The sequence below is a fragment of the Pteronotus mesoamericanus genome, unplaced genomic scaffold, assembly GCF_021234165.1.
Source record: "Pteronotus mesoamericanus isolate MK-2021 breed Mesoamerican mustached bat unplaced genomic scaffold, CSHL_Meso_final contig_56, whole genome shotgun sequence".
Classification (NCBI taxonomy): domain Eukaryota; kingdom Metazoa; phylum Chordata; class Mammalia; order Chiroptera; family Mormoopidae; genus Pteronotus; species Pteronotus mesoamericanus.
This window is the reverse complement of record NW_026555201.1, coordinates 19177878-19203160: the sequence shown is the minus strand read 5'-3', so window position 1 is coordinate 19203160 and position 25283 is coordinate 19177878. Positions and strand designations below refer to the sequence as shown.

The 25283-nt window shown below is 33.1% G+C and overlaps 1 protein-coding gene across 1 annotated transcript in view; it reads left to right on the top strand.

Moving 5' to 3' along the window:
- The window catches only part of PAWR (pro-apoptotic WT1 regulator), a 116766-nt gene extending 91888 nt beyond the window's left edge, over positions 1-24878 (top strand). The window contains exons 5-7 of the mRNA XM_054580148.1: positions 17888-18035; positions 19806-19910; positions 22002-24878. Of these exons, the coding sequence (XP_054436123.1) occupies positions 17888-18035; positions 19806-19910; positions 22002-22088 (340 nt within the window). The 3' untranslated portion in view covers positions 22089-24878. The remainder of the gene's footprint in view (positions 1-17887; positions 18036-19805; positions 19911-22001) is intronic.
- Positions 24879-25283: the final 405 nt, after the last annotated feature.

Genomic DNA, 25283 nt, shown 5'->3' with positions numbered 1-25283 from the left:
CTGGGGGCCTGGTGTGGGGCTGTGACTCCTTGCTCCTGAGATATTCCTCCCAAATTTTTATCTACCACACATGGATGTGAGACTGGCCCATTCTGCGTCTCTGCCTTTCTTACCAGCCTGGAAGGATGTATTTTTTTTTTAATTCTGTAATTGTCAGGCTTCCATGCAGCTTGATTTCTGACGGTTCTGAGTGATGATTGTTCTATAATTTAGTTGTAATTTTGATATGGTTGTATGAGGTGGCACACGATGTTTACCTGTGCTGTCATACTGACTGGAAGTCCCCTGAATGCATTTAAACATTCAAAATACCACCTGTGTTAGTCAGCTTCGGCTACCAGAACAAAAATACCATACCATAGACAGGATTGCTTAAATAGAAATTTATTTTCTCACAGTTCTGGAGAGCTTTAATATCCAAGATCAGTTTGCCAGCATGGTCAGATTCCGATGAGGGTTCTCTTTCTGACTTTCAGATGACTGCCTTCTTGTTATGTCCTCAAGTGTTGGAGAGAGAGAAGTTGGCTTCTCACACGTCTCTTTTTATAAAGACGCTAATCCCATTGTTACAGCCCTGCCCTCATAACTTCACTTGAACCTAATTACCTTCCGAAGGCTCTGCTTTCATACCATTACATAGGGTGGTAGGGCCTCAGCATATGAATTTTTTTCAGGTTGCCACAACAAAGTAGCATAGACTGGGTAGCTTATAGACAACAGAAATTTATTTCTCAGAGTTCTAGAGGCTAGAATCAGAGATCAGAATGCCGTTTTGGTCAGGGTCTGGTCAAGGCCCTCTTTGTGTTGCTGACTGACAACTTCTTTCTCTGTCCTCATATGGTGGAAAGGGCGAGGGAGCTCTGTAGTACCTCTTTTATAAGAGCCCTAATTCCATTCCTGAGGATTACACATTTGTGACCTAGGCACCTCTCAAAAACCCTACCTCTTAATACCATCACATTGGACATTAGGATTTAACATATGAGTTTGGGGGGGGGGGCAGGACACAGACACCTAGACCATAGCAAGTCCATAGCATCCGTTCTGCATAATGAGTAATGCATTTACTAGAAAATGTATTTGAGTGTGTGTGCACATGTGTAAAAGACAATCAGAGTTAGATGCCTGGGACATACACTTCCTTCTTCCCTGTTGAAGCCATAAAAGTTGTAGAAGATATGATCATACTTGTGCTAATAGTTAAAGAATAATTGTAAATCTTATCAAGTGCTTATAATGCCCAGTGTGCTTTACATAGAGGTCTCATTCAAGTCTCATAGTTACAATGTACAGTATTTACTTTCATTTCATAGACGGGAGGTTAAAGAGGTGAAATAATTTCACTGGGTTACAAAGCTAGTCAACAGCAGAATCTAGATTTTAACTCAGGCAACCTGACTTCAGAACCCACATGCTTACACAAGACCATTTCCCTAGATTTATACATATAGAACCTTTGTTTTTCCTCTACTTGTATGTTACAGTTTAAAATATTTGGTTAAAAGTTTTAGTTATTCTATCCCATCTAAAATAAAACATTGATTAAGAGGAGCTCTAATTTTAATACTAAGTTATATGTAAATAAAATTTAACTTCGAATTTTTACAATGGGCCATAATATCTGTTAGTGGTAGAAAGAGATAAGAAGGCCAAGATAATCAATAGTTAAATAAGTAGGTCTGAAACCTTTTCCATTGAACTCTTAATATGTTTGCTACTGCTACTGCTTTTATTTTAATTTCTATATAATTTTGATTTAGGTGTAATGAATCCTGAAATGCTTTTAAACCTCTAATGTTTATGCATTGCTTTGTCATTTTTAAATAACATTAATAGTTTTAAACTGGAAAGAATCTTTTTCTTTTCTTTTTTTCTTTCTTTTCTTTTTTTTTTTTTTTTTTTGCAAGCAATCATTGCCAATCACATAGCTTTGATTTGCAGCTGCAATCTCAAACCAGAAAGTTTTGATCAGTTTTGATTTGGGGAATAAAGATAAACTTAAGTAACTTGTCAAATTTGTTATATGAATTGTATGCATATTTAGTTCTCATTTAATAGTAACTCTTAATTCATGATTGGTACTTTTCAGATATGTGTTATTTTTATAAAAGTTTTATTTTTCAATTACAGTTAACATACAATATTAGTTTCAGTGTACAGCATAGTGATTAGACATTTATAAACCATCTAACACTATACACCAGATTTATGTTCAATTAGAATTAATGTGGGAATAGTTTTCTTGTAAACACTCATCAGAAACTACATATTACAGTGTTAAATGAGGAAGAAAATTGGTTTCCAGTGGTGTGTGTTTTCATTTTTAAGCTCTTTAAAAAAGACCATTACTTTACTTGTGACCTCTTCATATATTTGTACTTTATTTTCATAGCCTAGAACATGTGGTTTGTTACTTTTCAGCTTTCAAAGGTTTAACCATGTTTAATACTATAATAAAACATAAAATAATTTTTTAAAAATTTCTAGTCATTATCCACATGACTCACAGCAACTTGTAGTTGGATCACTATCCAAAAAGAAACAGAGATACTTAAACATAAAACCTAGAATCTATATCTGAAACGATCAATTCCTTCTCTAGAGGAATTTGTTATATTGTACATCAACAGTATATTATTTTTATTAATATGTCAGCATGTTGCTAACAGCTAAGGCGTGGACGTTTCTTGGTTGGAGCATTTCCCCTTAAACTGGAGAGTCCTAGGTTTGATTCCCAGTTGGGTGCATGTGGGTGGCAGCTGATATTTTCTCTCTTTCTCTCTCTCTCTCTCTCTCTCATTCTCTTTTCCCTCTCTCCCTCTTTCTTTCTCTCTGTAATCAATGAGTATATATCCTCGGATGAGGATTTAAAAAAATTAGAACAAAGAATGCGTTAAAGGATAGAAATTTGACACCATATGTTAGAAAATGTTTTTAGTAAACCAAATAACTTACATAAACAAACTCTTAAAAAGTCATTAGAGGATACAGGTACCCACAAGACTAGTTTTTATGTGTGCTCCTATAAATTATGGTTAAATATTTAATTTTATTTTACAAATATCAAGAATGTGCTTTCTGAGAATTGATTCTGTTAAGCACTGACTCTGGTTATGCTATGTAGTTGTCCTCCCTTATCTGCAGGCCTTATATTCCAAGACCCCTAGTGGATACTTTAAAGCATGGATACCTAATTTTATATACACTGTGTTTCCTCCTATACTTAACATACCCCTGACAGAGTTTATGAATTAGGCACAATAAAAGATGAACAAGAATAAATAGTAATAAAATAGAACAATTTGTATACTATAATAAAAGCTATGTGAATATAGTCTCTCAAAATACCTTCTAGTACTATACTCATCCTCCTGTGGTAATGTGAGATTATGCAGTGTCCACGTGATGAGATGACATGAGGTGAATGATGTAGGTATTGTGACAGAGCATGAGGTTGCCGTTGACCTTCAGATGATTTGTAACACTCACGTGACGCTTTAGGGCCATTATTAGGTTACATAAGAGTTCCTTAAACACAAGCACTGTGATACCTTAACAGTCAATCTAACAGCGGAGACGGCTACTACGTGACTGGGGCAGGTAGTGTATATAGAGTGGATACACTGGACAAGGGGATGAATCACATCATGGATGGTGCAAGATTTCATCACACTACTTAGAATGGCTCAAAATTTAAAACGTATGAAATGTTTATTTCTGGAATTTTCCATTTAACATTTTAGAACATGGTTGACTATGGGTAACTAAAGTTGGAAAGTGAAATGGTGGATGGGGGGTGGGTCCTGTATTTTATTGAATCAGCTCTTATCTAGAACATCTCCAACATATACCAGACTCTCTTTTTAAAATAACTTTGAGAAAGCACAGTCATCACTTGGTATTCTCGGGGGATTGGTTACTGGATCTTACTAAGATACCAAAATTTGAGGATCCTCAAGTTCCCTATACAAACCTATGCACATTCTCCTGAATACTTTAAATCATCTGTAGATTATTTATAACATCTAATAAAATGTACATGCTGTGTAAAGAGTTGTTATGCTGTATTGTTTAGGGAATAATGACAAGGAAGTCTGTACATATTCAGTATAGATGCAGCCATCATGGGCCAAACTACGTAGTACACATCAGCAACATCATAACTTTTTTTCCCCTGGGTATTTGCCCTCCAAGGTTGGTTGAATTTGTGGATGTAGAACCCTTGAAGATGGGAGGCCACCTGTATTTGGAAATGTAGGGGTGATGAAATTTCTGAAACTCAAGATTTAGGAAAGATGGATTAGTGTCATGTATTTGTAGGTTTTTTCCAATGTGTAATTTTCTAAATAGAATGTTTACTTGATTAAATTTATAGTGCATTGGTTAAAATATTTTTTTTTAAAGGCCAAGGCAGATTGTTCAATATGTGTCTCCGGAGTCCCTCCTTGAGTGATATCTAGGTAAAAACTTCATACGTTTAAAAAAAAAAAAAAGGCAAAACGTTGGAAGGACTCGGAATGGGCAGAATTAACCAGGGTGTATAATTTACCATTCTTATTTAAGCATGTAATTGAACTGTTAGGAATAGTACTGATTAAAAAACAGAAGAAACAAGTTAAGACAGATAATAAGTTTTATCATTCTCACATAGTAATTAACTGGTCCTTTTGTTTTCACAAATGTTTTTAGTACAGTATTATTTTATTAAGTAACATTTATGCAAAGTCATAATGGTGCTTCTAAGTTGGTTTCCCCTCCAGTAACATTAATAGGTTACATTTATGCAGCTTTTAATGATACGCAGAGCAAGCACTTTCTGGTAACTTAACCCAGCAGTAGCCTCATCAGGCAGTGGACAGGCACCTTCTTCCCAAAATGAGGAAGAGGGTTTTAATCCTTTATTATATCACATTCCCTGTGAGCAAAAATTAGTTAAGTTACAGGAGAGGAAATATTTAAGATTTTTAAGTTATCAAGAGAGGGAAATTTTTGTTTGTATAAATACCATTGGACACATCAGGATATGAATGTTAGAAGGTATTAACATTATCTTAGCTAAAATGTAGGTGCAGAATTGTTTCATACCTGTAATGTTTTTTGTTGTTATTGTGGCTCTTTACCTGTAATTCAGGTAGCTTTATTGGGGCTTTTCTTTTCTTAAAATTATTTTGCAGTAACTGAAAATGTCCAGGGTAGAATTTTTATAGAACTTAAAAGTTGTTCATTTTAAAAGCAATTCTTACTACAGAATAGAAAAACCCACTCATGCCCTGGCTCTGTGGCTCAGTTGATTGGAGTACTGTCCCGTACACCAAAAGGCTGCAGGTTTGATTGCCAGTCAGGGCACATACCTAGGTTGCGGATTTGATCCCTGGTCAGTGTGTGGATGGGAGGCAGCCTATCAATGTTTCTTTCTTACATCAATGTGTGTGTCTGTCTCTCTCTCTCTCTCTCTCCCTCCCCCTTCTCCCCCCAGTGGACATATCCTCATGTGAGGATTAAAAAAATCTTTAAAAGAAAAACCCACTCAGAACCCTTTACCCAAATCAGTCACTATAATACTATTTTTACTTCTTACTTCCAGTTTATTTTTATAGGCTTCTTATTCATATAACTGTGTAATGGAAATACAATTGTGCATTCTGTTTTGCTCCTTAATGTAAGACAAGTAAGTATCTTCAACTTTTAAGTTGTATAGTGAATGTCTAGTATCAACTGAGCAATCTTGGCTTTTCTCCTTTTCAGTGGAATAGCATAAATACCAGAGACCCTCACTATAACTCTTTTGGGTTCCCGTAATTTTTGTTTTTGTTTTCCCTTAATTTTTCAGTTCTTCATTTGAATAAACTGTGACCATGACTTTTCCATAAGGGCCAGCATTCTCTTTCAAAGTCAGTTCTGCTAAAATGTTTGTTTTGGTAACTTGAATTTGTCCCAGTTGATATATTAGGAAACAGTTTGACCGTAACACAGATTTTGAGTTTGCTAATGCACTGTTTTGTTCATGAGAAACAGTAGGGCCACCCAGAAAATGGCATCTAGCTCAACTGAGCCACAAAGAAATACACAAAACACACACTTCAAACATCTCACAGCTTACCTCATTGCGAACCACAGCTATCCACATGTGGTGTTAGAAGAACTTCCCGTCTAATTTCAGATAATCTTCCTTTTCATACTTCGTGTTTAAAAATAAGAGAAGTGTCACTTTTAAAAGATGCTGTATATCTTAAATTATGTCAGATCTCTTGTTTTTGAGCTAATATGGAGAAATTTCAGACCTTTGTCATTTGATTCTTTATGTGCATTCATAGGAAATTGAATAGATCCTATTTAAGTTTGGAAAGTGAATAATTTATTTAGAAACATAATATTCATACAAAGATATAAGATGTAACAGAAGTTAATTTTTTCCTAAATGGAAGTTTTTTTTTATAACCACCATTTAAAAACCAGTAGTTCTTGTTCGCACATGTGTTGAGAGAGTCACTTATGCACAGGAAACTTTCTTGGTTTGTAGGTCAGGGTCAACCGAAAAAAGTCATCCAAATCCTTGAAAGGTTAAGAAGTTTCAGACTAAAGACCAAATGTATCTCCCAGCCTTAAGGGTTGTATATGACCTTTTTTAAAGAAGTCTATTTCTTAAGATCTTTTATGTCTATATTAGCATATTCTGTATTTTACCAAATGCATACTTATAGCTGTGGCTCTTCTGATTAATGGATTTTGCAAATGGACATGAAAGTCACAAAATGATATATAAGTAATTGAGATGGTACATTTTGTGGACTGAATTTTTCTCTGGTATATTGTGAACTTTTTTATATGTTGGAAAGAATAGCTAAGATTTATAGTATTTATTATATACCAGGCACTATTTGAAGTACTTGCCATGTATGTTAATTCAGTTAGTTCTCCAGTAATCTCAGGGGGGAAATGTTTTATTATCTCCGTTTTACAGATGAGAAAACCAAGGCACAGTGGAGTTTAATGACTTGTGTGAGATCAGACAGACATTATTAATTGGTTTATTTTGTCAGCATATGTTGCTTTACCTCATAGTAATATTTATTTGCCTGGTATGGGTAGAATGTAGATTATTTGGTTTACAGTTTTATTTAGCTTATTTTGACTTCAAGTAACTGTAAGATACCAGTAACTGGATTTTTTTTAATTTGTTTGTTTAACATGGTGTTTTTTTTAAATAACTTTTACATATGTGGCCATAGATTTCACAGAGTCTATTCAGCTATTTACTTCGTTTTAGTTACACTGTAGTGTTAGACAGTAAGTTTTGTTTTTGTGATCTTGAAGTTTGACAGGATCTAAGAATCTTTATAATCATGAAAGAATTTATGTTAATATTTGGCATAATTATTGTAAGTGCATTTTATGTATTATATTTCCTTGGAAATCAACGATTTATCTGAACATGCTATTCTATATTTATTCTTTTTTAAAAGAACTTTACTGAGATGCAATTCAAATATCAGAAAATTAACCCTTTAAAAATATACAATTCACCAGTTTATGTAGTACATTGACAGTGTTGTACAGCCTTCACCACTACCATGTGGTTCCATAACTACCCTCTCCCCTAACAACAAAAGGGGAAACTACATGTCTATTAACAGTAACCCCCTTTTCCCCCTCCCTTCTCAGCTCTTAGCAACTATTACTCTGATTTCTCTCTTCTATTGATTTGCCTGTGTTGGATAATTTATATAAATTAAATCATACAATATTTGGCCTTTGATCTGGTTTCTTTCATTTAGCATAGTTTTTACGATTTATCCATATTGTAGTATGCCTGGGCATACTACATTTTGTTTGATCATTCATCAGTTTTTGGGGATTGGGGTGTTTCTACCTTTTGGCTAATATGAATTATTATATTAGAATATATAACAATATGTTATGAGCATTCATGTGTAAATTTTTGTGATCCCTATTTTTCATATTGCTTAGATTTTTCCGAAGAAACAAAATGGATGTTTCATGTTAAATATTTATTGAATAGTTCTGAGGTGGAGGGTACTGTGTTTGGCTGTCTTGAAGTTGCATGTTAAGACAATAATAAGGAGGGTATAATTTTAGCTCTTCTTAACAAATACAATGAATTAAATCTGGAAGAAGGTTTTGTTTTCTTTCTGACTTTGTTTTGTCCAGGTCTCCAGTAGTGAAATTTGACCAAGTAGGTATATTTGATGAGATAACTGTCATATTTGATCTCTTTAGGGTAATTCAGTGTATTTAATATGCTAGTAATGAACCTGTATGATAGATCATAATTGGAAAACTTAAATTTTTAATGAGATATGTTTAAAGCTATAATATTAGTATAAACATTTCCAATGCAGACATAAAACTGATGGTGTAGAAAATCATTAATTGTGTATAGGAAAATTATTAACTCTGTATGCTAAATTGGGAGAGGGAAAGCATGTTACCAAAAAAATGATATTAAAACGAAGGCTAACATAACATATATAAAGTGTTCTTAACTTGAAATCTGTTGGTGAGCTCTGAAAATTTTATGTCAAATAATATAATGTTTATCTGGGAGAAGAGGTGTATTTTTTTTTATCAGATTTTCAAAGAGATCTGTGATCCAAATGTTAAGAACTTCTAATATGTTAATAGTAAAATATACTGGAAGTTATCGCTAAGTTGGTGGGATTACTGGTGATACTGATGTATATTTTTTGTTTCCTACAGTAAATGTTATCACAATTTTAATAAAGATCCCGAGGGTTGATTGTGATGTTTAGTTGGAGGCGGTGGGCGGGGGGGGCGGGGGTGTCTGTGTCTGTGTCTGTGTCTGCTGGGGGGTCGGGGGTTGTGCATACATTTATAAGAAGAACAGAGAGAAGACCTGCACCAAGTAAGGGGCTGTCTTGAGGAGTAATAGTGGGGAGGAAGGCAGTGAAATATTAAAGATATGAAGGCCAATCATGGACTTGTAATTTAGGAATTTCATGCTTCTTCCAACACTTCTAAATATTTGATATTCATTCTAAAAGTAGGATTTTACTCATGAATCTTGTATTTCTTCTAATTGCTAAGCTTTCAGATATCTATTTTGGTGGAAAATTCCTCAAGCTGTAATCTCATAATGCTGCCAGTCTTGTTCTCATGATAGTTTTAGAACAGTGTTTCATTCCCCCACAACACCTCCTAGTCTTTCTACAGAAGTTGTGAAAATTCCCAGAGGGGAGTACTTTCAGTGAATGATAGTATTTATCTTTAATGTTACTGTTTATTCTTTTCCCTTTTCTGAACGTTATAGTTAATATTTTTGTAGCTAAAGGCAGACGAGGATTCTCTTTGAGATCATATTAGATGTTTGTGTTAACGTTCCTGGGTAGAATGTTACAAACTTTTCAGAGTTAGTGAAACAATCTTTTATTCTCAGTATTTTATACAGTACATATCTGGCCCTCAAAATAGGTTAAAAACATTTCTGTTTCTAGAATAAACAAAGCTAAATTTGGCAATAAAATCAAGTGACACAATCACAAGTCTGACAGTATTCCTTACAAACCTAATCTGAATGGAAGTAAAGCACCAATTTTGTTTTTCAATAATAATTATTCCTTGTTTTTAATTTGTGTAATAGTATCACTAATGTATCAGCAAGCCTAATATGAAGTATTTTAAAAATTGTTAATAGGTTAAACTTTTTAAAATACTGTGTTAAACTTGTACGTCAAGCAGGTACAGTGCTCTTAAGGGATATTCTTATTTGTAGGTTTTTGTCTGCAGTTATCAGCATGGTTATTTTCTACTTGAATAATCTTGTGGTTGATGCATATAATGGGGTTCTTTATTTTTTTAAGTGAAAAGAGATCATTTAAAATGATTTTAATGCTCTTATATGATGTGGTTTCAGTGATACTTTACACTCCTTATTTTCTTCCTACCATTTTGTTGGCATTTCCCAGTCTTATTTGTAGTTGTTCCTTTCCTATACTCATTTTTTATGTGTTGGTGCTAGCTCACTCTCTTAGACCTTATTCTTTTTTTTATAGCTTTATACATTATATTTTCATTATATTTTTACATTATTATATTTAATAACAAGAGCATACCATTGAATGTATGTACCAAAATTTATTGAAGAGTCCACTTGTATTACACATGTAGATTTTTCCCAGTTTTTAATTAGAAGTACTTTACTATTTTTATAGCTAAGTAACTCTATACAGTCTTGACTATTTATTTAGGATACGTTCACTGTTGGCCAGTTACGTTGTTGGAAACAAGTAAAATGAATTTGTTCTCTTGTTTTGTGTATTTCTGCCAGAAATGTCCTTCACTACAGTGACTTCAGTTGCTACCTATAAATATGCTGATAGTTTAAAATCATTAACTCTATTCCTGTATAACCAACAACTTTTAAATACCTACTTTTAGATATCATAGAGGTATCCTAAACTCAGCATGTGCAAAAGTAAACTTGTGAAACTTGGTGGATTTCATTAGTTGGTATCCAAATCCACTCTTGCTCAAGCCAGAAATATGGACATGGGTTATGACCCCCCTTTTTTCACTACTTCACATAACACCTAGTCATTTACCAAGATCTGTTGAGTTTATCTCCTGTGTATCTCCAGTGCCAACACGCCAACCTTGGACACCATCATCTCTTACGCAGATGATATGGTAGCCTCCAAATTGGCCTCCCTGTCTCCAGTTGGTGCATCTCCAGTGCATTTGGTTAAAATGATTGTCATTTTTCTTGCTTTAATGGCTTTCTCTGACCTTTAAATAGTATCTGCACTAGTCTTCAAGGTAGGATGATGTACAAGATAATGTATAAAACTTCTATTTATAAACACATTTATAATGTGTAAAATTTCTATTTATATTTACCATGTAATCTAAAAAATACTAAGACATGTATACTCAATAGCCAGTACTGTGTACCAATTATTTACTCATTACCCTTGCTGTATGTGTAAAATGGTTTTTTGGTCCAGGAGGTATCCTGAAGGAAGCATGCTTTGTTCACTTTCTGAATGTTGCACAGTACTGTCATTTGAATGTTTAAATGGATTTATGAATTATCTAATTTAATACTCAGAAAATTAGAAAGCTGGTGGGGGGGTGGGAATTTAAGGAGAATTTTGAGTTTCTAAGTATTATAAGGGCAAAGATGAACATGTGGTTGTGCAGCTGGCAAAATACACAAAATCAGATCTGTTATTAAAAATTACCAAAAAATCTTTATGCTTGTGTTGGAATTCTTAGTGAAACTTGAAAAAAATTAAATTTTTATTGTAAGGCATCACTTTGTGCTAGCATAGCCATAAAAATCAAATATGTAGCCCTGGCCAGTGTGGTTTCAGTTGGTTGGAATGTTATCTCATAACCTAAAGGTGTGGGTTCTCTGCCTGGTCAGGACATATTCCTGGGTTGGGGTTTGGTCCTCAGTCCGGGGGCATATGGGAAGGCAACCAGTCGATGCTTCTCTCTCGTATTGTTTCTCTCTCTGCCTTCCTTTCTCCCTAGTTCTTTTTCTAAAAGCAGTGGAAAAATGTCCTTGGGTGAGGATTAAAAAAAAAACCAAAAAACAAATTCATCTTAGAACTAGCTCTGAATCTCTGTGACGAAGTATTCAAATAAGATCCTAAAAAAATGATGAAACAGATTCAGTTATACTTTCATTAGAAATGTTATAGTCAAGTCCTGGCTGGGTAGTTGAGTTGGTTAGATTGTTGACCTGATACTTCAAAGTTGCATGTTGCATGTTGCATTCCCCAGACAGGACACATGCAAGAATTAATTAATGAGTGCATGAATAAGTGCAAGAACAAAATTGATATGTGCATGCTTGTTCTCCCCCCCACCCAGCTCCCTTCTATCTCTTTTCCTTCTTTTCTCTCTAAAATCAATAAAAATTAAAACCAAAATGTTATAGTCAACTTTTTGTGAAAACAGAAATTTTGTGCCACAAATAATTAGAACGAATCTTAAATTCTTTTCATCTTTTTATGTTCTATTTTGTGATGCAGATATTTATTATTTTAATAATAATATAGTATAAATCATTGATTTATGTGTCTATTACATATATTTGTATAATAATGTATATATTATATAACATAGCTATATGTAATATGGTTATATTGTAAATCATATTGTAAGAATAGATAAACATGCACAACATGGATATGTAATGAATAAATTTTCGAGACCGTCAGTTTAAATTCTTTAATAAAATGCCTTTTGCGGGTGGCTGGTTAGCTCAGTTGGTTTAATAAAATGTTTCAGGTTTCCTGCTTAATTTTCCAGTGTCATATCATATAACTTCTGTTTCTTAAATGGGCCACATATCTCAAAGATATTCTCAAACAAATATCTTTGTTTCTAGATATTTGTACATTCTTATTTCTCTTCTGAGTTTAAACATTCTCTAGCATCACTTCTCTATGTGTGGTCCTTGAACTATTAGTTATTACCAATCCATAACTAGATAAAAACTCAAAAGTAAACATTTAGAAGCTTGAATTGTATTTTGATATTGCCATCATCACATCCAACTGGATGATCAGTGGATTCTTTCTGGACGAGATATTGACTAGTCCACTTGCTATGGCGCATGTGCAGTTTTTAAGATTTAATTTTTAGAGCAGTTTAAGGTTCACAGCAAAATTGAGGGGAAGGTATAAAGATTTCCCACATACCCCTTGCCCCCACACATGCATAGCCTCTGCCATTATCAACATTCCTCAACAGAGAGGCATGTGTTTTACAATTGATGGTCTTACTTTGCTATATCATCACCCAGAGTCCATAGATTACATTACGGTTCACTCTTGGTATTGTACAGTCTATACAATTAGACAAATGTATAATGACATGTATCCATCATTTTAGCATCATACAGAGTAGTTTCACTGCCTTAAAAATCCTCTGTGCTCCACCTATTTATTCCTCCCCCCTCACGTCCACCCATCAATTACTTATCCTCCAGCCCCTGGCAACTATTGATCTTTTTACTATCTCCATAGTTTTGCTGCTCTACTGTGCCATGTAGTTGAAATCCGTGTCCTCTCTTTTTCTTATTTAGCCTGGGTGGGGACCTATTGATTTTCTTCATCTTTACAAAGAAATACCTTTGGATTTCATTGATTTTTCTGTATATTGGTTTCCTATTTTCAATTTCATTGATTTATGCTCTAATTATTATTTCATTTTTTTTCTGCTTAATTTGGATTTAATTTGCTCTTCCTTTTCTAGTTTCCAAAGGTAGAAACTAAGTATTGATTTTATATCTTTCTTCTTCTTTTCTAATACATGCATTCTGTGCTGTGAATTTTCCTCTAACTACTGCTTTCACTGCATCTCACAAATGTTAATTTGTGTGTTTATTTTCATTTAGTTCAAAATATTTTAAAATTTCTCTTGAGATTCTTCTTTGATCTACATGTACTTTAGAAGTGTTGTTTATTCTTCATGTTGTCTTAACATTTTGCAGTTATCTTTCTGTTACTGATTTCTGGTTTAATCTTATTATGGCCTCCGAGCAGACATTGTATGATTTATATTCTTTTAAATTTGTGAAGATGTGTTTTATGGCCCAGAAGATGGTCGCTCTTGGTAAATGTACCATGTGAGATTGAGAAGAATGTGTATTCTGCTGTACATATGTTATTTTTGTATTAGTCATTTGTAACCCAAAATGATTAGGAATTGAAGAAAATGTAAAGATTTATTCACTTTAAAAATCTTGTGTTGAATTTAATTAGACTTACTCTTGTTCCATGATTAAAATAATTTTAAAATAAATAATACAAGCAAAAAAAAGTAAAAATATTTTATTTTCAATTTCTGCTTTTGTTAGTATTATTTCCTAAACACAGGGAGTAAATTTATATTTTTTTATCCTAATTTATTTAAGATAAAACAAACAAGCTTTAACAGACTTTTTTTGTTAAGTAAAAGTATCCCTTTTTTTAATATGACAGTAATAGTGAACCAAGTGATTGATGATGATGGAAGTAATTTCAAAGAAATATTGAACAAAAGTTTGTACTGGTTTTGTTGAGAAGCATTATCCCTCCTATTTTGAGTTCAATTTTTAGCCATAGTTGATGGGGCAATGCTAAAACTATGTGGGTTATTGGCAGTTACGTACTTAAACAATAAAACCATCAAAATTTAAGTTGCTTTTATAATAGGCATGACATTCACGGGCACAAATACATTATCTGAAAGAAAGAATATTACAGTTAAAAAGCTGACAGAAGCAGATCCTCAGGATTTCATGTGATCATTAGTGCTTTGTGAATTTCTTTTTAAAAAAATTTTATTAGAAACAAATTCCTATAGAGAGATTGAGCAAGAAGGAGAAAGGACTCATGGACATGGACAGCAGTGTGGTGATTGCTGGCAGGGAGAGGGCATAAGGTGACTAAATGATAATGTGAATTTCTTTCAAAGTCTAACTTCAAGTTGCTAACATTTAGAAACTACAAACAAATGACAAGACTAAGTTGGAGATGTTGGGTGAATCTATAGCGAAGAAGGTAGTTCATGTAATACTTTCCAGCAACACCATAGCTTGATATATTTAGGGGTAGTTTAGAGATACAGAAAACCAATTCTTTGACAAATAAGATAGCAAAGGGATTTTTGTTAAAATTTGATGAACACAATGATTTTTGCTAACATGACAGTGATACGGAGAAAATTTATTTTTTAACTTCCTTGCTAGCAAGTATACATGCCCTTAAAAAGTATAAAACTTCAAAGAGTTAACAAGTCAAATATGGTTTGGACTTTTGCTTGCTTTTGTAGATGTATGTTCTGATTGTATAGAGACAGTGCTAGGGAGAACACACTAACTTGTGCCATGATGAAAATTAATGTCCTGCTTCTTCCTTTGATAAAGTCTTGATATCTCAGCCGAACTAAACATTGTGCTTGTTATATCAGCTAATTAACAGTGGTTCACTGAAAGTGTGAATTACTTAAACATAATGCATTAAATTTGAGGTTAATAAAAAGTAAATGATAATTTGAAAAAATAAACAAATGGAACTAGGTCAAAATAAAAAGGTTTTGCACAGCAAAGGAAACCATCAACAAAATGAAAAGACAACCCGCAGAATGGGAGAACATATTCGCCAACACATCTTGATAAGGGGTTAATACCCAAAATTTATAAAGAACTTATAAAACTCAAGACACACACACACACACACACAAAATCCAATTTAAAAATGGACAAAGGACCTGAATAGACAGTTCTCCAAAAAGGACATACAGGTGACCAATAAACATGAAAAGATGCTCAACATCACTATTTATCAGAAAAATGAAAATTAAAACCACAGTAAGACATTACCTCATACCAGTCAGAATGGTTATCATTAGTAAATAAGCAAACAACACGGCTGGTGAGGATGTGGAGAAAAGGGAATCCATCTGCAGTGTTGGTGGGAAGGCAGACTAGTGCAGCCACTGTGGAAAGCAGTATGGATATAACCTTAAAAAATTAAAAATGGGACTGCCCTACAACCCAGCAGTTCCACTTCTGAGGATTTATCCGAAGAAACCCAAGATACTAATTCAAAAGGATATATGCACCCCCTTGTTCATTGCAGCATAATATACAATTGCCAAGGTTTGGAAGCAACCCACGTGTCCACCGGTAGGTAGATGAGTGGATAAAACAACTATGGGACATTTACACAATGGAATGCTACTCAGCCATAAAAAAAAAAAGAATATTTTACCTTTGCAGCAGTATTTGTGGACCTGGAGAACATTATGCTAAGTGAAATAAGCCAGTCAGAAAAAAAATTGTGATTTCACTCATGTGGAATCTAATGAACATACTGAACTAACAAGCAAAACAGAGACAGACTCATAGATAGAGATCAGGCTGACAGCTCTGAGGGACGGGGTTAGGGGGTGGAGGGACTGAGCAAACAGGAAAAAAATTCATGGACAAGGACAGCAATGTGATGATTGCTAGTAGGCAGGGGGTGGAGTGGGGAAGGGGTAAGTGGAAGAGGATATAAGGGAGACAGTGGGAACAGAAAAAATACAAAAAAAAAAGTGAACTACTAAAAAATGCACAACTAAATAATAAAGTCAACCCATTTTCCCAAAAAAAAAAAAAAAAAAAGATAATTTGGAAGCTGAACCAATGAGCTGTTAACTGTATGCTGAAGTAAACAGTAATTTCCCAAGGGAAATTTTCAGACAAAAGTATTTGAACTTCGGGATGAACTCGGTATTTCTGCAAGCTAAGAAACCAGTTTGGTCTCCAGCTTTTTAAATATGTGAGTTAGACTTATTTCTCTGATAGTTTTTTTTTAATGGTGGTGTTCTACCATGCAAGGGAGGAATGTAAAATGTTTTCAATGTTATATAAAACCAGAGGACAAAAACATGTAGAAATTTGGGGGGAAAGTTTTACAAATTATGGTGAATCTCACAATGCAGTAACAGTTATCATGAAAGTTAGTAGTGATTTTAGTATTGCACACTTGCATGATGTTATAATCAAATACCTTGAAAATTTGCTAAGATACACTTTGAATTTTATTTTCTATCAAAAGAAAACCAATGTATAAGGAATTAATAGAGCAGTAATCCATTTTCTGAAAATCAAAAGCTATTTTAGATTTAACTATAATTTTGATGGATAAATGATTGTAACTGACTACCAGTGAAGGATTAAAGACATTTTGAAAATCATCATGTTCTTTATTTGCGATAAAAGTTGAAAATGAATATCCTGACCTTGCTGAAATTGCTTTAAAATCTATTCCTGTCAACATACATCTGTGAAACTAGTTTTCCTGTTATGAGTGCTATTTAAACAAAACATTCTAGTTTAGATATATCTTATCCCTTGTGAGCAGTATAATCATTGGTCCAACCTAGTATAGGTAAATTAACGAGATCCCTCAAGAAGTCCTACCTCCTGGTATTTATACCTTGTATGTAATCCCCTTTCACATTGCAACACAGGTTGATGTGATAGTATGCCATTTCTGAGATCAGGGCAAAACAGATACTGCAGCTTCTGTCTTGGTTGCTATGCAACTTTGTTTCTGGAAAACAGCTCCCATATGGTGAACAGCCCAGTGCAGAGGCCCATATACTGAGGGAGTGAGTGAGGCTTCTGGCCAGCAGCCAGTGAGAGACTGAGGCTTTTTACCTTCAGATGTGTGAGTTATCTTAGAGGCAATTCTCCAGTCCAGTCAAGCCTTCAGAGATGACTTTAGTGTGATAGCCTGTTATGGCCTATGTGCATACTTTCAGTGAAAATTATGCAATTTTATGTAATTCTTTTTTTCTGTTTATTCTAATTATAGTATTGAAATAGTATTTTATGGGTCTGAATCTAATAAAACATTTGGACTTGTATTTTGTTTAGCCTTTTTTTATTTTTTAATAACTCATTTTTATATGATCTTACAAAAGTATTCGTCCATGATGGGTTGGAATTTTTTTTTAAAAAAAGAAAAAGAAAAGGGAAGGGACCTATATTAGGTCCCTGTCATATTACTCTACACTTACCTTATTGTGATTGTGTTACTTTGTTATCATCGGTTATAGCCTCTGTTAAGTTGAAGGGCAGAGTCCATGTTTATGTTTGCTTTTACATTTTTAGTACCCAGAACAGTGTCTGGTACTTAGCAGCTACCCAGTAGATATTGGTCAAAGAATTAACAAGTGTTTTTCATTGTGTTGAATGAAATATTTTTTATTGTGTTGGAATAATTAACTTCTATAGTTACGAGTAAGTTGATTACTAAAATCGTGTGTCCTCAGGGGAACGGTAATTGTTTACGACTAATAGAAAATATTTTTGGTGTTCTTTTTGCTGAGTATCTTAAGTATATATGCATTATTTCCATAGCACAACTACTGCCTCTGAAGAAGAAATCTCAAGTAGATATCCCCGAACAGATAGAAGTGGGTTCAGCAGATACAATAGGGATGCAAATACTTCAGGTAATTTGGTCTCAAGTAGCACATTGGAAAAGAAAATTGAAGATCTTGAAAAGGTATGAATTATAAATTATTTATGATTGATAGAATTAATATACTGTTTGGATTCCTTTTTTTACTTACATAGAAGCTGAGAGAGAAAATAAATTGAAATTTGTAGGGGAGAGACAGTGCCAAAAAAAGGGAAATGAATGAGGGCACTAATGGAAGAGATCATTAGTGTTAATTGGTATTTCTATATATATTCAAATAGCAGCTTTGAATCACTTTCTTAAGTCTGTTGACTGGAGGCATAGTGGCTAGGCATTTTCTGATTTCCTTAATGTTTTTCTGTATCCAGTTCTGTTGATGTTAAAACCTTTAGAAGTAGAGCCAATTCTCTGTATTCTTTAACATTTAATGGCTACTTCCATTCTTCATGTGCTGTCTTTAATATATTGAAAATAGTCTTTACTTTTGAAATGGGTGAAGTCTGTCCTGGCAGTATGTACTACTGTGTGTTTTATCTGTACAAATTGTCATTTGTAGACTTTCTTCTGGGTTCTGAGTTAGAGCCCAGAGCCATCTTTGGTGTTTGAAACAATTTTAATTTTTAAATTAAATTTATTGGGGTGCCATTGGTTAATAAACACAGTGCAATATACAGATCATGTTTGAAAACCATTTTAAGAATAAACCTATTTAGTAGCATCTTTTAGAACAGCTCGAATGGATATTGGCATAAATTCCTCAGGTTTGTTCTGTAGACATTCAGCCTCTAAAATTGATAATGGTACTGAATTACTTGCTGATTGTTGAAAGTATGTTTTGTTTTGTTTAATTGAAATTATTACCTTGATATAAAGATTGTTTTTAGTAGAGATTTAATTTTTAAAGTTGTTTCTTTTTATAACATCATTACTTTTAGCTCTGATCTGAGCTTTCAAACTAGTTTCTATAGTTCTAAATTAAAAACTTTAAGGAATACATAGTTCAGTAGGTTTCAAGGGGATTCTCCAGAAAAACTTTTTGAAGTTCCACATGGGTTTGGATTGACTTGCTAGTTGGCAGCAGTTGATTAATGAAGCCAGCTGGCTGCTTTCTCTGAGGGTTGGCCAGAAAGAAGCCTAGTTCTGGACAAGACCCTTTCAGTTCTGCTTCTCTTTTTGCCCCTGAGGTGGCTGACCCAGGCCAAATCTCTGGATTCAAAATAAGATTTCTTTGAAAAAAGTATTGCATCATTTAAAAAAACAAAAAACCTAGAAAACCAGCAATCTATTTCATTTCCTTTGTTTTATCCACTGTCATTTAATTAGCAGAGCTGGAAATAAAACTGAGAGCCATTATTTTTCTGCTTAGATTTTTCCATAGAGCTATCTCCTTTTTTGTAAAAAAAATTATTTATTTGTTTATTTATTTTAAAAATTAATTTATTTTTCAATTACAGTTGACATACAGTATTATATTTCAGGTGTGCACCAAAGTACATTCTTAAACTTTGTGTTTTTAATAAGTTAGAGTATCCTTAGATTATCCATTAAAAATATTTTATGATTAATGGTGGTGATAAGCTAAGGAGGGGACTCCATGGAATATTAGTATTTGTTAAACACTTGTATAAACATAGAGTTGATCAGAAACATACCTTAGAACTCCCATATTCCTCTCAAACTCTGGTTCTTTTCTGGGATGGATTTTTCCTTCCCTTATCAAGTGACATAAGAAAATTCATTGGAAACCTTCATATATCTAAGATATTTCACCAAATTTGGCAGATATATGCCACTAAAGATTATAAGACCACCAATTACTTCCCACTTAATAAACTTTGTAATTATATTTACCAGGAAGTATTAAGGGAAAGGCAAGAAAACTTAAGACTTGTGAGGCTGATGCAAGATAAAGAGGAAATGATCGGAAAACTCAAAGAAGAAATTGACTTGTTAAATAGAGTGAGTATTTACACATTTCAATTTCATGGTTTCCTTTTTTTTTCCTGATCGAATGAAAATACAAACATGAAGAAATTATTTAAGTTCATTATTTAGTTCATTTTTTTTGTTAATGAGTTAGTAATTTGTGGTAGTAAGAACTATCATTTCATTTTGTATATTGATTTCTTTCATCCAGTTATCAGTTGTCTTCACTTAATATTATTCTTATGGAGATAGACTGAGGAATGGATTTACTTTGCACCTTACTCTGGAGGTGAGAGGCAGCTTGGTCATCACTACACACAAAAGGCACCAAGTTTCCTCAGTGAAAGAACTACTTTCTGCCATAAGAAATTCCACATTTCTTTGTGTGTGTTTTTTAATCACTTATTTTTCTTCAGTTGTACATATGCATCCTTAACCTCTTCCAAGGTCTCTCTAATTATTTGTAGCCTTTTCTTTTTTTTCTGCTTATAGTCCTTGAATTTACTGCCTCCTTAAGCAGATCCTAATAATGCTAGACCATATTTAAGTAATGGTGATGAGAAGAGATTCCACAGCTTTGCTTTTTAGAAGACTTGACTTTAGATAAGACAGAGGAAGGAAATGTTTGCTTCAGGGAAAAAACGAACAGATTTCTAACTCAATATCAACTCTGTGAAAGAATAGAAAATAGAGTTTTCATTATGTGTAGAATAAGAAAGATGTAGGGCATTAACTACAGGTTAGAGATGAGGACACTGAAACTCAGAGTTTAACTTGCTCAAGGTCATACATAGTAATCACATAGTCATCAGCTGAGCGTGTATTTGACCTCAGGTATTTGAGAATCCTAATCGAAATAAATTCTTTCATCTTCGTTCAGAACACAGACATTATCTTTTGGTTCTTGACTATGATTTAATAAAATCTACAAATATTTATGGTATAGATAAAGTATTGGCATTGCTTTGGCACTGTGTCCATTAAAGAGAATAATAAAACACCTGTGCCTACAGAACTTATAATACAGTAATGATACATAATGTATTCTTCTATTTAATTCCAAAACTTAGGTAAATCTTAGTTGTAGTAATTTTAGGAATCATGCGTCTTGATTGTTTTCAACAGATTAGTTTTTCAACATCATTCATGTAATTTGTGAGTAAATGCAAATTCTGTTTTTGTACATTTTTAAATCATGTACCTAATTGTCCAAAGACAGTACACTAAATATCAGAATGCTGGTATCCAATAACACACATACTATATTGATTGCTCTGGTTTTTAGTATTTTGAATGGCAAGGATAAATCCATAAATGTCTGCTTTTCAACTATCAGTAAATAGTCTTCCTTGAAATGGTGTTTCTTCTAAAACTTAGAGTAGCTGGTCTTCATACTTACCAAATAATTGTATATAAGGCACTAGGATTAAAGAGGGACTATAGAGCTAGAATCGCGTAACTTTAAAGTTGGAGAGTGATTATCTAGTTTAGTGGCTTTCAATTTTTTTAAAGCTCTAAAGCCTTTTACTTAAAATGTCACAGAGAAGCCTAACATATAAATTGAACTAGATCAATTCTATATGCTCCAGATCTCCTTTTCGGTACACCTCAATTTTTTATCAGCTCCTCAGATTCTTACCCCACAGTATACACACTTATGGAAGATTACACAAGATGGTAGGAGTTTATCCAGAACCTGTACCAGAATCTTTTTGATTTCTAATTTGGCAGAAGGTTACAATCTGTGTCCCTCACCATCTTATAGCCCCCATATCTATAGTTTTGGGAAAGGGGAAATTTCTTTCTAAATAAAATATTAAGTCATAATGATTAAAAATTAGAAGATTCACAAAGAATTCTGATTTCTGGCTTCTCTTGAGAAACTGAAAGATCTGGCAAGAATTGGCTCATGTAACCATGGTAACAATGAGAAGGAGGTGAGTAGTGGATGCTCGCTCACTTTAGGAGGATATATTCTATCTAAACTTGTTTTCAGAACGTGCCCTCATTTCTAAATTAATTGCTTGCATGAATTAACTCTGAATGTGTATTTTTTGAAGTGTGTTAATAAAGTTTAAAGTATTTTAAAAACTCACATACTACTTTTCTTTTTGTTTCCTTAAGGACCTAGATGACATAGAAGATGAAAACGAACAACTAAAGCAAGAGAATAAAACTCTTTTGAAAGTAGTTGGGCAGCTAACAAGGTAGAAGATTCAAGGTTCAGTATGGGAAAAAAAATTTTAAAACTACTGATTGAATGTTATGATTAATGCTAGGGCAATATTCCTGTGCTGCAATACATTAAGTATGTATATTTATTTCTAGAAAACAGTGGATGTTTATTTTGAAAACATTTCTTTTTCATTATTAGTTTCAAAAGTATCTACTTTTTATTTCACAAATAAGTAATATCTTTCAGTTTTTAAAATGATAGGTTATGCCTCTTTGGTTTTGTGTGGTATTCAAATAATATATGGTTTAAAGTCACAACCATTTGAATATATTTTACCTATGGTAGTGCATTTTCTTCCTAAAGGAATATACATAGTCTTTGTTTACATGAATTCAAATACTTTTGGGAGTTACCTGCAAATGCCTTATTACTAAAATGTGCAACCTTTTATGAATAGTTATGATTTACTCATAAAAGTTTTTGTCTGCTGTCATTTGTTCTTTCAACTTAATCTAAGCAATTTAGAATCATAAGAGTTGCACTATTTTGTAAAACAGCCATCTTTAAAAAGGAAAGCTATTATAAAAAGTCACTTAATATCATGTACTAGTTGGCTAAATACAAAATTTAAGAGAATACTTGAATTGTGCTATAGTAAATTAAAATGTACTATTTTGTATTTGAATATTGAAAAAATTGAAATCACTTTAACTTTTGAAGAACGTACATTTGTAATTTTAATATAAAATTTCTTATGTAGGTACTGCCTTTTTTAGGTTTATAAGTGAACATGGGATATTTAAAAAGTTGTTTTATTCATCAAGCCCAGAGAAAAAGAATGATTTTAGTGTATAAGGAAAAAAATTCACATTTTTAATTTTATGCAATAAAATCAAAACCACAATATTTATCCACACTTAAAAACGTTTTTACTTACATTACAAAAAAGTATATAAACAGAACTAGTACTGAAATACTTTGCTTAATTTCTAATTTTGAGAGTAACACTGACATAGTTGTTCTTGTGAAAGAATTGCCCTACCTCAAATTTAAGGGATTTTCTTCCTAACATTGGATTTTTTAAAAAATTGTTTTTGAAGAATTGTACACATTTTCTTTTATATTAATTACCATTAGTGTTTAGAGTTGTTTTATATTATATTGTCTTATTGAGTAAGGAAACTCACTCCTTTAAAATAACATTAATATTAAGAAATGTCTGCCTGATAGTTGGATCTCAAACAGTATAATGATACCTGTTTATCCAGTTAATATACATAAGTGTCTTGAACATAGTAAATGCATTTTGGATGCCCCCCACTGATTCTTTTTCCTTTACTTGCCAAGCCCCTTCATTATTCACTGTTAGAAAAATAGGAAAGGTGAGACAATTGGGAAAAATGTAGAGTAAGTGATCATATATTGAATTCTAAAACTCTCAGTAGTGGTCTAGATTGCCAGCTCCCCATCCCCCAAATACCCTCACCACCTTCCACTTTAGAAGTTTCAGTCTTGGCTGATCATCAAAATCACTTAGGTTGCTTAAAAAGAATTTCCTGACTGTAGTTTCCAGATAGGCTTAGATTGAGACCCTGGACAGAATTGTTAAAGCTCACCATCTGATGATTCTGATCATTGCATAAGTTTGGAAACAGCTGCCATTACCTTTCCTTCTCTACCTTCCATTGGAGACTCTGGAATTAACAAAATGTTAGCTACCAGCATTTTCCACCCTTTAGGTCATTTAACAACCAGTATCTGGGGAAGTTTTCATATGTCCATATATATTTACCAACAAGTTCAATGTTAGATTACCAAACTTGATACAGTTGCAGAAGTACTGCATAAGGACATCCTTTTTGGAGAGTACTAACCAGCATGGGAACAGTGATTTGCTACCCACATGTCAAGTGGTTGCTCGCTGTGAGGTACTCATCTCGCTTTAGTTGCCGTTAGGTATGAATACCTGTATTGCCTAGTTTCCCATCCACACCTTGGACATTGTGAAAATGTTGTCAGTACCTAGCCTTAAAATATATCAGTGCTTTGGTTTTTCAGGAAAAAAAAGTATTTTGAATTTTCTATTTAATCCGTATGTAAGTAAATGAATACTCAATTTCTCTTTTTAAAATTATACAGGTATTAATACTTTTAAAGACTAAGCTAGTTTAGTTTTTTTCCTTTTCTTCAGTTCCTTGGGAACATTTCTCACAATGATCTTATATTTATATACTGGTACCTAGTACAGATGCAGCACCTGAGAACTTAGGCGAAGCTTTCACATGCAGTTCTTCCTTAAAGTACGAATTTGTTCACCTATTGATTTTTACACTGAATATTAAAAAGTGAAGTAGGATCTGCTACAGTATCCCTTTAAATTTATAAAAAATACTTAGATTTTTGAAAGCATAGCTTAAATACATGTGTACCACCTTAGAAAACTTGGCTGTTATCAATAGAGCGCTAGTATTTGTGAAATTATTAGTCCCATTCAGAAATAATATTTCTTATATTTCCTGGGAATTTGTGGCATAATAAAGCATATCCAAAGTTGTTATGTGTTTATGATATTATTTTCAAAACAATAAGGTTATTAACTTTCAAATGAATGTGACTTGCCTCCCTTATTTTTGAAATGCATTAACTTGAGAATTGATGAAGTAACCCATTTCATTTTTCTAGACTTGTTATTATTTTATTGCACTACAGTTTACCTTTAGAAAGGAAAAGGAAGGTAATAAGGTTTGTATTTCTAAGGGAATTTACTAAATTCAGTAATTAGCACTGTCACATTTGATCAAGTAGTTTAAAACAAATTAAGTATCAGGGGCAGAAACATGAAGCAATGTTTTCTTTTTTAAAATAACTTAAATTGTGGTGGAAACAATGTATTCTTAAGGTCAAAAACCTACCTCAATTACATGTGTTTTATTTTTTCTGGGTTACTCTGGATTTTTATAATTAGAAATTAAAATGCAGGATTTTGCATTCACTTAATACTTCATTGAACGTAATATAAGTCAGTGTATTAGTCATGTCCATATGTTCAACGCCATGAGACAAAATAGGAAAGACCTTGCATTTGATAATTGATCTGATGTCCTAGACAATACTCACATGTACAGTGAGAGTCATCTTTCATCTTCTTTGTGGTTTTTTTGATCTTGAGTCTATGCCTAGTAAGTTCCATGCAGTGTTGGCACTTAATATGCTTTTGTTAATAATCTGCT